We start from the raw sequence: 15,831 nt of genomic DNA, 5'->3' as shown, positions 1-15,831 counted from the left end.
ATCATCCACCAAAGGGACCCTCCTGAATCTCGAAGGTATTTTTCCCGGCTTTAAGCACTTAAAATGTAAAGCATCAGACAGCTTTAAGACATTGAAAAAGAGCAAGCCTTCTAACTAAGACATTCAGCTGTGGGAAGTGTTTCTTCTCCCTCTGCTCCACAAAATTTAATCAAGGCTTTGCGTGTATACTGCAACATACCTACATCTGACCTGTATCTTATGAACACTCATGTTTTGGATTAAGTACATAAGCTATCACAAAAGAAATGGCTACTTCAAAGCCCATATGCCTATCTCTACTTATTTAAGGATCAAAATGTCTGTAACAGCACATGTAATCTGTTAAAGTGTTGCAGACATGGAACCCTGCCAGATTCCATTTACTACGAGCTACAGAATAGTAGAAAACATTTATTTGTTGATAAGAATGCAAAATACGAGCAAATGCATTGCGTTGGCTAACTCTAAAAAAGGCCCTTGTATTGTTCTGCTTATCTCATTCAACACATCAAGACACATCTGAGATCTTTACTTTAGAAGAGATGCTTAGATTAGAATTTAATATTGTAAACCCAGTCTACAGTTGTACTGCAGACTTCAAAACTTACTGCTTCCACTTCTCTGTGATAATAAAATCTTCTAACAAAAGGTATTTGAAAAATGGACTGCTCTCTTCCTCCTCGCACAACAGTCTCTAATCCATTTCACTTGCTTTCACAGCAAGGTTACAGTGAATTTTTCTTTCAAATTAAGAAAAAAGGTGTAAAGTTTGTTAGCAAATAAATGCTATTTATTTTTCTAACCTTTTGATTTTTCATTCCATTGCTGTCAAACTCCAGGCCAGGGCCTCCCGTGTCAATCACTGCTGAAGTCATGGTGCATCCCCCGACGACACTGAGAGCTGTTATCTATCCTGAAGACAGTAATGCTGATAGCCTGAAGTTATCCAAGGCTTAAATTCACAATCCACTTCTGTTAAACAGCTAGGCAGAGGCGGCTGAAACACAAAATAATTTTAAGTTATTCTCATAGTTTATATTCAAAAATCTTCCAACATTTATGAAAGCGATTGCATGCTACATGTCTACATCAAAAGAATGAACACAACAGATGCGATAGAATGTGCTGACTTTGGTAAAGTTAACGCTGAGCACTGCCATACAACGGAAGTTTCACGCTAACTTTTAATACCAAGGTAACAATTTCAGTTTGATTCTTTGCAATTTGTTAAATTTCACACAGTTCTAAAAACAAATAATATCCTTAGATATATTCCATTGGTCAAAATAATGAATTTCTCACTGAGGTCAAATATCAACTAGTTTTTTGAGACGTACACACGTTTGAGTTAGTGTGGCTTTTCTAAAGTTAGTGTTTTCCTATTAATTTAGGAGATTTTTTTTTTAATTACATTTTCTTCTTTGTTCTACTAGCTTCACAGTCATTTCATAAAGCTATAGTTTCATAAAGTTTTGTAACGCTTTCAAACGTACTGCTTTTTAAAGCAACGCATATATAACACACACCTCAAAAATACATACCTAATTTCTAATCTACAGTTTTCTTTGAAATAAAAAGTATTGTAGCAGTGACTCTTTTTTTCCTATAGAAGAAATTCTTAAAGAGTCCAAAAAAAAGTAGTTCCACATCATAATGCTTTAATTTGGGTATACCATGGGCTCATTCAGCTTACAAAGATATATAACCTCCATCTTGGTGAACTTCTCTAGATTAACAGCAGTGCTTTGTTTCTAAACAACTGCTATTTATTTATTCTGAATAAATATTATTACTCATATCCTGTCTTTGGAAGAGACAAAAAATCTGTGTTCATAAACCTTGGGCTGTGAGGAGCAGTTTACTACTTCAAGATGCAAACTAAGAAGTTTGGCTTCTTAGTTGTACAACGGAAAGCACATATTCCACGTGAGACATAAGAACCCAATCTGATATCAATTACCCTTGCGAGTAACTCCACTGAGATCAATGCTTTATAACAGAAGCCAGAATTTAGCCCAATACTTTTAATAAAATCCATCCATTTAGAAAGCTAGCACAGTCACTGAGGTCTGCAAGAAAACAGGATCTTCCAACACATACTGAAGAAAAAAAATTATAATTAATACTCCAATGGGTAAACTCAGTAAGTATTGCTTTTCAATAGCAGACAGCCAGCTTAAACTAAATTAAGTTTGCACATATAGGGAAAAGGTAGCTCAGATTCATGTAGAGTAACTGGCCTTCTTATAGGCATGGAAATCTTTATTAAGTTATAGCTTAGGTATACTAGTAAAAATTACCATTACTGATCTCGCCAAGTGGATGTCAACTAAGCAAGAAAGTCAACAAAAAAATACTATGCAAAAACTGTTTAAAAACTTTCATTCATCAAGGTATTAAGGATCCTTCAGCATGCCATAAAAATACACTCAGAAAGGCATCACTTATGTTGCCATACCAACTTAGCACAAAGAGGCACTAGCTACAACAGTGGATGGCAGGTTACTACAAAAACACACCAAACAAACAACAACAAAAAAACCAACACACCAAACAAAAAACTCCAGACACAACAGAATAAGATATTCTTATTTTTCACCCTTACATACAAAAAGGAGAATAAATTCTAATAGCATCCTTCTAGGTAATTAATCCTCATGAAACAAAACTCAAGAACAGGAGATCATCTTATATCACTGTCATAGTACCAGCAGAATAAGCACAAGATATATTCCAAAAGAAAGAAAAAAAATATATGCAATTTAGGAAAAAAACAAGGCATTTTTTGCTTACATAGGCAGTCAACTTCACATGAGAAAGCATGATTCATACCTAAAAATATTTCATTTGTAGTAGCACAAAAAAAACCCCACAGTAATACTTTATTTTCCATTGTTTCATTTGTAAAGCTAGCACCACTTTTTGATTATCAGTATTTTCCTTGATGAAAAAGAAAGCAATGACCTCCTCTGCACCCCCAAAGTAGACCCAAGCTGGAAAGTCTTTAACAAGCATCCTCAGAGCCATATACACCTGTCACCCTCCAGGCTTTTAGCACAACAAGCCTACTCCCTACCTGCGTATCAATTACCACATTATTTCAAAAGTCTAAATTCAGAAATATGTAAAGTAGAAAAACAGCTATTTATGAATACATTAAATACACAGGAGGAAAAATTTAAAAATCACTTCTACTGTAAAAAGACTTTTTCCCCCTTCTACAGTTTTCCATCTACAACCATACTAGAAATCCTGCCAAGCAATCATAACCCAAAAGCGAAGTCCAAAGAATGGAAATTATATTTTAATTTGGAAGCACAGTCTCCAACCAATGTCAAACATCAACATTATTCCTGCAACTCAGACTTGTATCTATGTAAGAACATAGAGCGCTTCACATAGTACCATTGCATAGCTTAAGCGTGTCACAAAGCTAATCTGGTTCTCACGCAGTATATTAATGCAAATAAACAATCATATACTAGGACCATGTGTACTGTACATTCATTTTTTATGTACTATAATCCCACACAGGTGGCCAAACAGCTGCCAAATTGTAGCAACTGAAATCACTTAATACTGTGTACTAGATCAGGTTATGTCAAAAACCTGCTATTTCTCCGTCTCCCTAGTTACAAGAAGTTTAGATTACTTTTGCACTGATTTATCTCTACATGAATTACCAATTACCTACAGAAGCAAAGATAGGGCAATGCAGGAACATAAATTAGAATCCTTATTTTCCAGTTCCAGCAGAAATTCATAATAAGAACCTTAGAGGGGAAAATATGCAGAAGAATGAGTGAGATGCTAAATCTCAGCATTCATTAAAAGGACAGTATCTTTAAACTGAATGCACAGAACAGTCCAGGCAAGGAACAAATGAAAGATCCAGACTCTTTACACAACAGGATTTCAACTTCATACCAAGAGTCTTGCTATTCAGCAACCTTTTCAAAAACCTGACAGGGTGGGGAAAAAGGCAAGCCCACTGGCCAGCAAGTGGGAAGTTAAAAGAGTTTCAGTTCAGCCTGGTTTAGAAGTGTTAAGTTAAAACAAATGCACAAATACACCCCACACACTTACATGTAGGTTAGATCCCTGCAGCCGCACCCCTTTTTGAATGAACCAGCTAAGCATTTGCCCTCGACCCTTTACCTAAGCAGTATATCCTCATGGAAGCCTTTTCGCTTCTCCCTCAAATTTCAGTAGAATACTGAATCTATTTCTCATCCTCTCCCTAGCAAGTCACAACTGATTTGACTTCTGTAAAAGGAAAAGACTACCTAGTCACTTTCAGAAATCAGTCCCAAAATTCACATTTCCCATGGCTAACTGAGACAAAAAGGCCAAAAGACAGTTAGACTCAGATTCTTAAAGTAAGAGATGATTCAGGTTTCTAAGAGACCAGGTTATCCCCGGTGCTACAATCAGCCAGCACAGAAGATGGTTCAAAGTATGACTATTTTTGAATTACAGAACAACATGCAGAAATATTAAAAAAAAACCAAAAAAAAAAAAAACCCACACCACCAAAACCAAACAACAACAAAGAAGCCCACACCAAAAAAACCACACACTACAAATGTAATTCCTCTCTGGACAGGTGCTTACAACAAAGCAAAATAAGGAATGACACTGGGGGGGGGGGGGGGGGGGAGGCAAATCTAACATTTCCAAAAGATGTGACCAAATCATTTTGTTACAGATCTGACATCTACTCCTGTTCTTCCCGGCCATGGAAAATGCAGAGAGAAACTAGTTCTGAAACATTTGGAATACCCCTTACAACCGGGAAAACAGCTTTGCTGCATCATCCGTTATTTTTATACATATCTCATGGGAAAACAAAAACAAGCCTAGGTGCTCCCACCCTCAGAAAAAACAAAACCAAAAATCCGAATCTTGAACCCAAATTCTTTGCCTCCACAGCAAGAAGTTTTTAACTGTAGTTTACCACTACAAAAGACACAACAAAGACTCAAGTTTGTGATAGCTTTCACTGGTCAAGAAGATCGTTTACATCTTCAGAGGCTACAGGGCACACTTACCATAAAGGCTGCAAAATACCAAACAGTTTATTCACATATTTAATAGTACGTTTATATGGCCTACATTATGTATCCAAATGTCTGCGTACAAGAAATCCAAACAGTCCTCTTATGTTTTCAGCAGCTACCAGAGAAGCTTAAAAACACTGCAAATCACAACTGCGATGAACGCGTAAGTAGTCCCACAAAACCCAGAATCTTAAGCCAATCCCCCTGTGCATAACCACCTATCAAGTTAATAGAGAAGCAAACATGCAGCTCAACAGAATTAAAAATAATAATTGAAAAAACAGTGTGGAAAGGATGGCAGAGCGTCACCTCTACTAGGCCAGATTCAAAGTGAAGTTATTTAGGACTGGCTTCAGAACAAAACTCTAAATATAAATCTGCAAGTAGTTTTAGTACACTTTTATTTAAATTATAAAACAAACAAACAAACAAAAATATCAATGCTTGAAAAAAAGATGCACACACTCGTACCCACACATGAAAACAAGACAAACATGCAGAAGACTGGGCAGCAGCGACCAGAGGCAGCTGCTCCCGCCGCACTCAGAAGAAACATAAGAGTACTTGGAACAATGTCCCCCTTTTATTCAGCTGGCATCCCAAATCCTGAGGAGAGATTTATGCAGATACCTACACAGATGCAACCGCAAGAGCAAGACTACAGCCAGCAGTAGCATCACACAAAACTTTTTGCAAAAAGGCCTTCCTTTGGTTTAATCAAAAAAAAAAAAAAGTTAAGGAAGTCGGCTCGAAAATGAAATTAGTTATACGTACAGAAATACATCAGCCAAGATCACTGCAGAATCCCATTAACTGTAACAAGGCTTCCAAGGGTACAAAGGCGGTCTTTCATAGGCAGCACCTCAAACATACCAGTAAATGTCACTATCACTCCAGTACATATAAACCACAGCGCACGCTGTAAAAATTTTTTTATGTTGACTGAAAGTTCTTTTAAGATATTTTCCCAGATAATTTTTACTGCTCTGGCTAACTGATTCACGCTGACATTTGTAGAAGAAATGGTGAATTAACTTTTTTTTCTTTTGAAACTCAAAACAAGTAAAAACTGAAAAATTAAGTTACTGCAAAAGCTGACAGTGAAAAAAAATTAAACTTGCAAATAGCTAAAGAATCAGGGGGAATGCTTAAAAAGAGGATACAAAGTAAATCTTTACATCTACAACATCAGGGGAATAAAACAGACAATCCATGCGATTTGTAGCACCTTATAAATCACACCAATCACTAAAATTTACAGAAAAGGAAATCAAAATGAGGAATCATCAAAGCAAGTAGTCGTGGCCACATCATACTTCAGACGTTTCCATACAACAAGGCAACAATTTTATTGCTGAATGCACAGAAATTATTGCATTGGATCAAATTAATGATGTACCAAATCCAGTAAGAAACTAGAGGAACTCCTTCCATGCATATTTAGTTTGATAATCTGACCATCCAAAGTTTGCTCTGAAACCTCAACAGCTAAAGCTGATGAGCCCCAAAACATATAAGCTTATAATGACTTAAAAACTATTAACGTTCTGCAAAAAGCTTTGTGGCTTCAGCAGGCTTCTTCTGGACCTTCCCGTATTTCATCCTATTAGCAGGCTCTCTTCCCACTGCTCTCTATTTAAAGGTCCCCTGAAACCTTCTCTTCCCTCTGTCAGAAGTCCCATACACTACCCCTACTTTGTACCAGCACTTCTCTTTACAGCGTGTCAACCGTTGGCCCTTAACATCCATTTCCACTCCCCCACAAGCCAGAGTAGGGAGCAATTATTCATCGTTTTACATAATAAAAGAGCAGAGACAGACGAAATTAAATGGTGAGGATGCGGTTTAAAGAAAAAAAACACAAACAAAAAAAACCCAAACACCAAAAAACCCAACACACACAGACACACAAAAGGAAGTAGTGCACACAAACTATATAATTAATTTTCATAGGATATTCTAGAGATCACAAGAGTAAGTTGTAAGATTTAAGTTAGACAGCTTTATAGAGGTAAAGCCCCCGACTGGCTTACGGGACTATTAAACACAAAGACGCACATACAGTCTGAAGTTTAGGGACCTTCTGAACCAGGTATTACTGAAACCTGAGAGATGGAAAGAGTATGTCACTGAAGGTAGCATACAAAATAACCGTCTTGTTCCCAGAACTTTTCCTAAAGCAACTGATGTGTCCACTGTCAGAGGTGGAGTGAGGGGAGGAGGAGGAAGAGGATCTTGGATCAGACCCATTACATACAGTTTTGTAGACTTGTATTTAATTTCTTTAAGATTCTTGAAATAAAGTCTTGTGGTAACAGTCACTGACCCAGATCTCTCCTGCTGTACGCAACGTAATAGATGGCTTCATGACATCCCCTCTGAAACAATGCTGTGGGGTTTTCAACTTACCCTAATAACAGACATTTCTATAAAGTGATCTGAAACTCTTACATTCCCCAAATCACCAATATTCACACACTTCTGCCACATTTCAAAGTTATAGCACAAAACATGCAAACATATTACTTCTACATGTTTTTAGGCCACAAAAGTATCTGAATTGCTCTGAAATGGTATTATTAGAGCGCTGGTTTTATGCGTATCGAGAATTCTCTAACGCTTACACTCCTACATCCCTGGGCTCAACTTCATTTCATGCTATTTGTCTCGACTAACTAGGAACCTCTCAAAGTCTGACGCACATATACGCTAATCAGAAAGTGGCAAAAAGCTTTACGATTAAATTGCAACAAAGCTGAATAATTATCAGCACACAGAAGACAGACAACTTCAAAGCACGACAAGACATGAACTCAGCGGACGGAGAACCCTCCTCACAAATCGACTCGTTTTAAACTGAGAGTCGGTAAGGTTTAGCCGTCTTTGCTAAAGAAGTTAAATGGTTAAAAAAAAGTCACAAGGAACATGACAGTGACTGGCCATAAGGGAGGGAACACCCAGAACTGAATTATTTAAGGGGGGGGGGGGAAGAGACATGACAGAACACATCCAAAAAGGTAAGAGATAAACACGAACACCAGAGCTAACCCGGTACAACGTTACAGAGGCACGGCCAGGTATAATTATAAAATACGCCAGACTTCAGCTATTTACCCCGGGTGCAACCAGAGCAGGGCGCAGAGCGATTTTAGGAAAGAGGGGAAGCTGCAGGCCCGGCGGGGCTACCCCACCGCCAGCACCGGAGGAGCGAGCACGCATGACAGCGGCTGACCAGCACGCCCGGGCTGCCATGTTCTCCCGACGCCCTGTGTAAACAAGGCGCTGCCCCCGCGGGGCTGCCCCGGCCGCCTCACCCGTTCCCGCCACCTCCCCTGCCCGCTCCGGTCCGGCCCGGTCGGGTCCGGGAGGAACTGTGGGGCCCGGCCCGGCAGGCCGCGGCCGCCCCGGGGCCGTGTTTACGCTGACAGCCGCCGGGAACCGCCCGCCGCCCCCACCGCCCCCTCCGCCGGCGGGGCGGCAGCCCGGGCGCGGACTCCCGTGGCGGGGAGGTGGGGGGGGGGGGATCCGGCAGCGGAGCCGGGGGGGGGGAATGGCCCCGGCCCGACGGCCGCCGCCCCGCCGCACCCATCCCCACGCGAAACCGAAAGTGCAGCTGAGGGGGAGGGGAGGGGACCGCCGGAGCGACCCCCGAGCCCCGCCAACCCGGCTCCCACCCGACACGTCTCGGCGGCCGCCCCCGGCTCGGGCCGGTCCCGCGGTCCCCTGGCTGGGCGGGCGGCCGCCCGCTCGCCCCCTCTCTCTCTCCCTCCGCCGGCCGCCTGTCAGCGCCCGTCCCACCCGCCCGGCCGCCGCCGCCGCAGCAACAGCAGAAGCCGACGCCGCGCCCTTACCGTGCCCGTGCGCCCGGAGGCCGCGTCCGTCGCCCAGCTTGGGCCGGGAGCAGGAGACGGTGGGCGCCGCCCGGCCAGAGCCAAAGCCAGAGCCAGGGCCAGGGCCGCCCCGCGGCGGGAGGGGCGGGCGCAGCGGCGCAACCTGCCCTGCCCGGCCCCGGCCCCCCCCGCCGCTGCTGCTGCCGCCGCCGCCGCCGCCGCTGCCGCCGCCGCCGCCTCTGCACATGCTCGCGCCGCCCGGCGCGCGGGGGCGCTGCGGGCATGCGCGGCCGCCCCGCGCCTGCGCAGGCGCCGGCGGGAGCCGTTGCCTTGGCCCGGGCGCGAGGCTCCCCTCAGGGAGCGGGCGTTGGCGGGCGGCGGGGCCTGGGAGGCTTCGCGATGGCCTCCTCCATTTCCCCCCCGGGGTGGTTCGGGTCTTCGTCTTGAGAGCGGGAGGGAGTCAGCGTACGGGGCGCAGAGAGCGAGGCTGAGGGGGGAAACCCGCCGCAGGCGAGGTTCTCGGTGGCCCTCAGCCGCGGCCTCTGCGGCGGAAAGGCCGCTCGGCCTGCTTTCGAAAAATCCCTCCCAACGTTTGGGTACGGCCCCGGAGGGGTAATTATTTCCGGCGATTGATTTTTGGTACCAAAGACAATGAGCTGTCCGTGGGCCTGAGCCGCTGCCGAGCATCGGGCGTACAGAACCGATTTCAGCCAGTGACTCGTAGGGGCAATGCTGTAAATGTCAGATTCAAGTTTTCTTCAGTCACAGCCATCTCTTTTAGAGCGCGTAGCTTTTGAAATTAGCCAAACCTGTAATTTGTTATTCCCTTGTCAATATGACATATATCGTTGTCATAGAGTCTGCTCACAAATCAAGACTGTCTTGATCTAGCCTGGTCTGAGAGGTTTTGGACAGAACTGGTCGTCTTTACAAATAGTGGGCGTTAACCACCATACACGCCCTTCTTTGCGCTTCACAGTAATAAACAGAAGAGCTTTAGCTGAATAGGAGGCGTTACATTTTCACGACAGACGAAAAAACCCACATTGCCAAGGAGACTTTGGACACTGGAAAGCCACTTGCTCAAAAGGAGCTCTAGGCTGAAGGTTTTCTCTTCGGACTGATTTGGGCCCCCTTGTGCCTGTACATTGTAAAAGTCTGACATAACGCCTTTTCAACAGGAGCCCTCTGAGGACTGAGCAGCGATATGCAGACGGTGCACAACCGCACGCACACGCTCCTCACCTTCAGCAGTGTGCAAAAGCTCTTCTCTGCTACATCTCAATTTCCATCTCACCTTCCGTGTCTACTGCTCCCTTGGCACACCTGTTCGCCTCCTCCTCCACCGACTCTGATTTCCAGTCCTCAAGTTTCTGCCTTAGGCACATTACCACCCACTGCTCTACAGGTCCGGCTCCAGTTCCTTATGCATTTGAACTGGGTATTTCTTTCCTCTGCATCTTCAGGGCATCAGCTTCCTTTCCTAAGGAAATAAGATCTTTCAGAGACCTTTAGGCCCTAGAATCTGACTGACTTTTATAGGTTACGTACAAATAGCAGTTTTCTGGGATATATAATGTGGGCAGTTATATTCCTCAGGGATGGCACAAACATTTCCCTGACAATAAAGGTAGCCCTAAAAGTATCAAGCCTGTGCCCTGAAGCATGGAAACATTGGAGATTCTTTTCTTCCAACAATGTATCAGGCAATATTAATAATAGATGGTGCTACCAGCAGTGGCCACTACCAAGGTGTAAACTTAAACTTAGCTGTCACTTTGTAATAAGGCACACATCATAAAATTGAGGTCTTACCATATGCTAGGCCTGCCAGACATTTAATGAGGCATACACTTGGATGTCATTAATTACACAATTTGCTACTAGTTTAACATTAAGCAATATGAAATTTCAGTTGTCAGTCTGCTCTTTAAAAGATGAGAGATATCACTTTTAGATCTTTTGTTTATCTTTAAAAGGAAGCATCAGACTACATGGGGAAAAAATTATCATTTATTAATAATATAGCTGACATCCACATTGCTGATAGAAATTATAGAAGTGTTCAGTGTTTGCATATTGGAAAATGTAATTATTTTAATATTCTAACAAGCACGCAAATTGTATCAACAAAGGTGTAAAGTTAAAATCTCATTGGCAGTGGATGATCTAAGTCCACATTTCATAGGCTTTGGGTTTAGGTCAGAGATAGCAGCTGACAATATAAAATTAAAGAAAGAAAAGAGCAAGTCAAGAAAAGGGTAGGATATTGGGAGGAAAACATTAAAGGGTCCCTGGCAAAAACTGCCTTGTTATAGACTGGAAATAAGTCTAGCTGGGTGGGAGTTTTAGCCCTCAATACCAATTCTTTTGCAGCCTGGCAGACCTAAGTGCTGTCAGCTTCGTCTTTACTGCTTAATTACTCCTGACTCGACATGCTCGCTCTTTTAGGGTGGTGGATTTGGGGTTTTTTTTTCTTCTTCTTTCCATGGGTCCCCAAGTTAAAATTCAGAAAAAAAAGAAAACCTCTTGCCATGATCCTTTTCACAGAGAAAAAGAGCGGAGTGGACAGCTTCTTTCAAAACATAGGCCCACTGTCAGCTGAACAAAAGCCACGTAAACCAAAGCTGCTTTGTACAACTTGGTAGCTCCTTCATGGAGTCACTGGGCATGAGGCAGCCACATGGCCACCACTTAGGGGTGCTCTAAAGATAGACTTGAAGTGGTCCCTTCTGTAATGCTGATGGTCACTTTTCTGCCACCTGGCCTACACAGTCCTCTGTTTATTCAGTTTTTCTCCACTCTGGATGCCACGGGACCAATGTTTCTGCATCCCTTAATGTAGTTTATTTATGCAACTTCCACTTCTCACTTTTTCTTCCAACAAGCTGGACTGTGCAGCCATTTTCAGTGGAAGCTCAGCAGCACTTCTCTGGGAGGGAGTCATGACAAGTGCTCTCTGAGTGTAGAGACCTGTGCTTCTCTGCAGAGAAAAACAGCACTGGTTTGAGATAATCACAATGGCATCTTCATTTCTTTCTCTAGCGCTGCTTCTTTTTGTCTGTTTTGTTGTTGTTTTTTTTAAAGAAACTAGATTAACTCTTAAGAGAAATACAATTTTCCATAGGAAGAACAGCTCTTTTTGCTCTTTACCTTAAGCTAGTTGTAAAGCTATGCTGAAAAATGTTAAACTTAAAGTGAAAAAAAGCAGGGCCACCAAGGGGTTTGGATCAGTTCAGCTGAATTACTAGATAAATTATAAGTGATGCAGCTATTAAAAAAAAAAAAAAAAAAAAGAAGAGCAAAAAAGAATAGTAGCCCTTTTCACCCACTCATGATGTAGACCTGCAGTCAATTCAAAACTGCTATTGCTGGGATACTGCTGTGCGATAACATGGGGTCAGCAGTTCAACAGATGCTTCTCTGCCCCTTTTGCATATAGAAAGCTGTGGTCCACGTTGCTTTTTAAACATTGGTCCTCAAAAGACTGTAGCCTATCTAATTCTATATGCTGAGCCTACTGCCTTTAGTTGTTCAGATGAAAGGGGAAAGTTACACTGATTCAGACTCAGAAGTATGACCCAGAAGAAATGACCAAGAAATGACCCAGAAGAAATAAGGGAGTGAGGGTCCCATGACCCTTCTGTCAGTCAGTCCATTCTGTAAATCATTATTAATGAAGTAGCAGTAACTCTACAGGTGTAATTAGGGGTTTTTTCCTTCCTAGAATTGACTTGCAGAATATACAGACTATTTTCTGAAAACTCTAGAAATAGAGCAACAGTAAAAACTACTGATAGTTTCTAAAATAAAAATATCAATGTTTTGAGTTTTTTTGTTTGGGGATTTTTTGTTTTGATGTGGGGATTTTTAATAGACCCCATATTGTGCTTATAGAGTCATAGAAAAGCATCCCATTTTTACTGTGCAGTGCTCCAACGTCACTAAATTAAGCTATGTTTTAGCCTAGGGAAACATGCTTTACTGAGACCTAGCTCTCTCTGTCCATCCATCTCTCTGTCATTCCTTTTCTTTTGATATTATTTGCCAATTTCAGCTCGGTTTTATAAAACGGTAGAGATCTTAAAGATAAGTTCCTACAAGTTTCAAGAATGCAAGTATCAGAGCAGACAAGACCAACACCAGTGTGTGTCCCCACCAGAAGGCAGCTATTTTTTATGCTGACCCACAGCAGCCAGTTGATGTACTGATATGCATATAGCTGTGTACCAGCTACAGCAATGCTATTTCTTAGCTGACTTGCTTTCTCCCCCACTAAAAAAGAAGGCATTTGAGGTATATGGAGATGTAGTGGGAAACCGGTGGCACTAGGGAATTAGAAGACATGAGGAAGGCCTGATGGGCCAGGAGCAAAGGGATCACATGGACCACAGAGGATACAGCTGGGATTGCAGAGATAAAGATGACAAGAGAACTTCTACATAGACCACAAATCTGTGGTAAAGCAAGCATTACAGTAGAGCTTGCTTTCTATATAGCTATGGAAACATGAAGCTGTGGGACACACATTAGAAGTGCTTAAAAGGCATCCTAATGGAAGCCCTGCTTGGACCCAGATACATACCATGTTACCATTTAATTGTAAAACTATAAACTCAGCATTTTCAAGGAAGCTCTAAGCATACAATTATCCAATATAAAGATAGTCTGTAGAAATCAAACCCAAAATCCAATCCCTATGCTTGCTGAAATTAACAGTTGGATTCTGGGATATTCACTGTCAGCCTGCTACAAGGGATGTTACTGGCTGCTGTTTTACACATCTCTGCCAGCAGGAAGGAAATTCCTGATGGGCTGTTTGGGATGGATGTTTTGTTGTACACACTCGTCCCAAAAGTGATCACTTCACTAGCACAACTCTGAAACATTTGAATGGTCTTGCTTTTATATAAGATGATGTCTAAGACCCTACCAAGCCCTTATAGGAAAAAAAGTATTACATTGTGAGCCAAGAGCTCAAAGATTATTGCTGGTGGAAAAATATCACTCTGAATGGTAAGAAGCAGAAGTAGTCTGGACAGCATCCTATCCTTGAGTTGCTGTACCCCAGCGCAGAGCAGACACAAAAGTCAGGAGACCAGTTCCTCATCTATCCTGCCAATGGGGTTTTTTTGCAGTGGACCAAGGTGGACAGATCCAAAACAGAGAAGGCTGTTTTGACACACTACCGATAACTGGAACAGATTTTTAGTACCGGGCCAAGGCAACTGCAGGTAATAACACTGCAAACGCTGAGTCCAGAAAGGGTCATTGATTATCTGTTTTGTATATGACAAATTGACAAGTGTTTCCCCAAGTCCTGTCATACTTTGTACGAAAGGTACAAAAATATGACAGAGAAGTAGTGGAGGATGGCACCAGTGCTCTAAATCCCTGCCACTGCAAGGTGCTGGTCAAACAGCCAGTCAATCCTAGAAAGCAAGCAATCGGTATTCACACTTCACGGGGCAGGAGCACCCCCTCTCCCGTAGCCATTCCTGCCTGCAGGGCAGGGGGGAATACACCTCCCTGGCGCCAGACTGGCAATCAGGTTAACTTGGCATGCACAAGCAAGGCTCAGCAGCTTTTGGAGTTATTTTTGCAAGGATATGGGACCTAATCTGAAGTCTATAGATCTGATGATTCTCCTATTTCTATTGCCAAGAATAAATACCAGATAAATAAAGGTTCCATCTGTGAAGAATTCCAGATCTGACAGCTTTAAGGCAAAGTTTCAGACTTCTTGTTGCCCCCAAACGCAAAGTTTCTGTGCTATGAAGTCACGTCTAGTGTCAGCTTAACTCAAACTTACTTAAACTTCCTATCTACTCCTTGATTTTATTCATGCTGTAGGCTACTAAAGCAGCTTATATTTTACAGTAAGGTCCTTTAAATTGCATGTCTAATCCTAATCTTTTCTGAATTCATTCTATCTCCTTTATAATGTCCCCTTAATGGCACACAAGTTAGAAGAAAATAAAATAAAATCTCAAGCCAAAAAACACAGACCCTCCTTTCTTTAAAACTACAATTCTACTTTGGTTGTAAAGTAGGTAAGCACAAGAAGCTTGTGATCCTCAGCATTGCAGGGGTTGCAACACCACTAATCATGTGGGAGTTATGCGATTAAAGCAGGGGAGCAACGCAATGCTGAAACAAGCCTGTTTCAGGCAGGATTTTACCCTTGAGTAAATTTGTGTTGCTTCTAAGAAAGAAAGAATTGCATGGATATAAAGGAAGAAAGTCTGTAACAGTTTGTTGCTCTATGTTAGATATACTTTAAAATACAGCAGTTGCAGTATTTTAGAAAAAAGAATCTAAGAATAAGCGTGAAAGAGTACCTAATTTTCACTCAAAAAATACATGGGATGTCTGTGGCATGTTGATTTCCTTAATTTAGACATAGCAGAAAACAGAATGCTCACAAGGGACCCTTCTGATACAGGAAAATCCTTTGGAAACTGTGGTGTTTTGTGAGAAGAAATTTCTTAGGCAGACTATCTAGTTTTGTTTTCAACTGTTTTGCTTTAAAGAAAAATGAAAAAAAGAATTTTCCTCAAAGACAAATTTATCTTTCATAGCATATTATTTCAGCATTGGAAACTACTTTTCATTTAGGAACATCCAAGCTCTGCAATTAGTAAATGTCTTCATGTGGACAGGGCCCGAGTGAGGATCTCTCAGAACTGGTATAGAAGACAACTTTCTGAGAAGAGACTTGTTGAAAGCAAACGGGCAGGGGGTGGAAATCAAGCCATTAAGGTTTTTCTCAAAGTAACAACTTCAAAGTCCTTCTCTCTTTGTTTATAACCAGGACTGAATACTTTGTGTAACCTCCTACTGCTGATACTTGTAATAAGTGAAAAGGGGCAAGGCTGCAGTGATTTTGATTTTATAGAACTTCATTAATCATTTAAATGGAAACAAAGACATTCACATCC

General features: G+C 42.1%; 1 protein-coding gene across 4 annotated transcripts in view; it reads right to left on the bottom strand.

Moving 5' to 3' along the window:
• ELF2 (E74 like ETS transcription factor 2) overlaps positions 1-9,128 on the bottom strand; it is a 39,488-nt gene extending 30,360 nt beyond the window's left edge. Inside the window, exons 1-2 of one of the 4 annotated variants that reach the window (XM_075036307.1) lie at positions 8,912-9,128; positions 804-997 (exon numbers count right to left, since the gene is read on the bottom strand). In XM_075036307.1, the coding sequence (XP_074892408.1) occupies positions 804-875 (72 nt within the window). In that variant the 5' untranslated portion in view covers positions 876-997; positions 8,912-9,128. Of the gene's footprint in view, positions 1-803; positions 998-8,911 lie in introns of those variants that run through there. The other 3 variants (XM_075036296.1, XM_075036347.1, XM_075036337.1) reach the window with 3 other exon arrangements.
• Positions 9,129-15,831: the final 6,703 nt, after the last annotated feature.

Source organism: Buteo buteo, chromosome 1 (assembly GCF_964188355.1).
Source record: "Buteo buteo chromosome 1, bButBut1.hap1.1, whole genome shotgun sequence".
NCBI classification, from domain to species: Eukaryota; Metazoa; Chordata; class Aves; order Accipitriformes; family Accipitridae; genus Buteo; species Buteo buteo.
The sequence above is the reverse complement of the archived record's forward strand: the minus strand, read 5'-3'. Positions and strand labels throughout refer to the sequence as shown.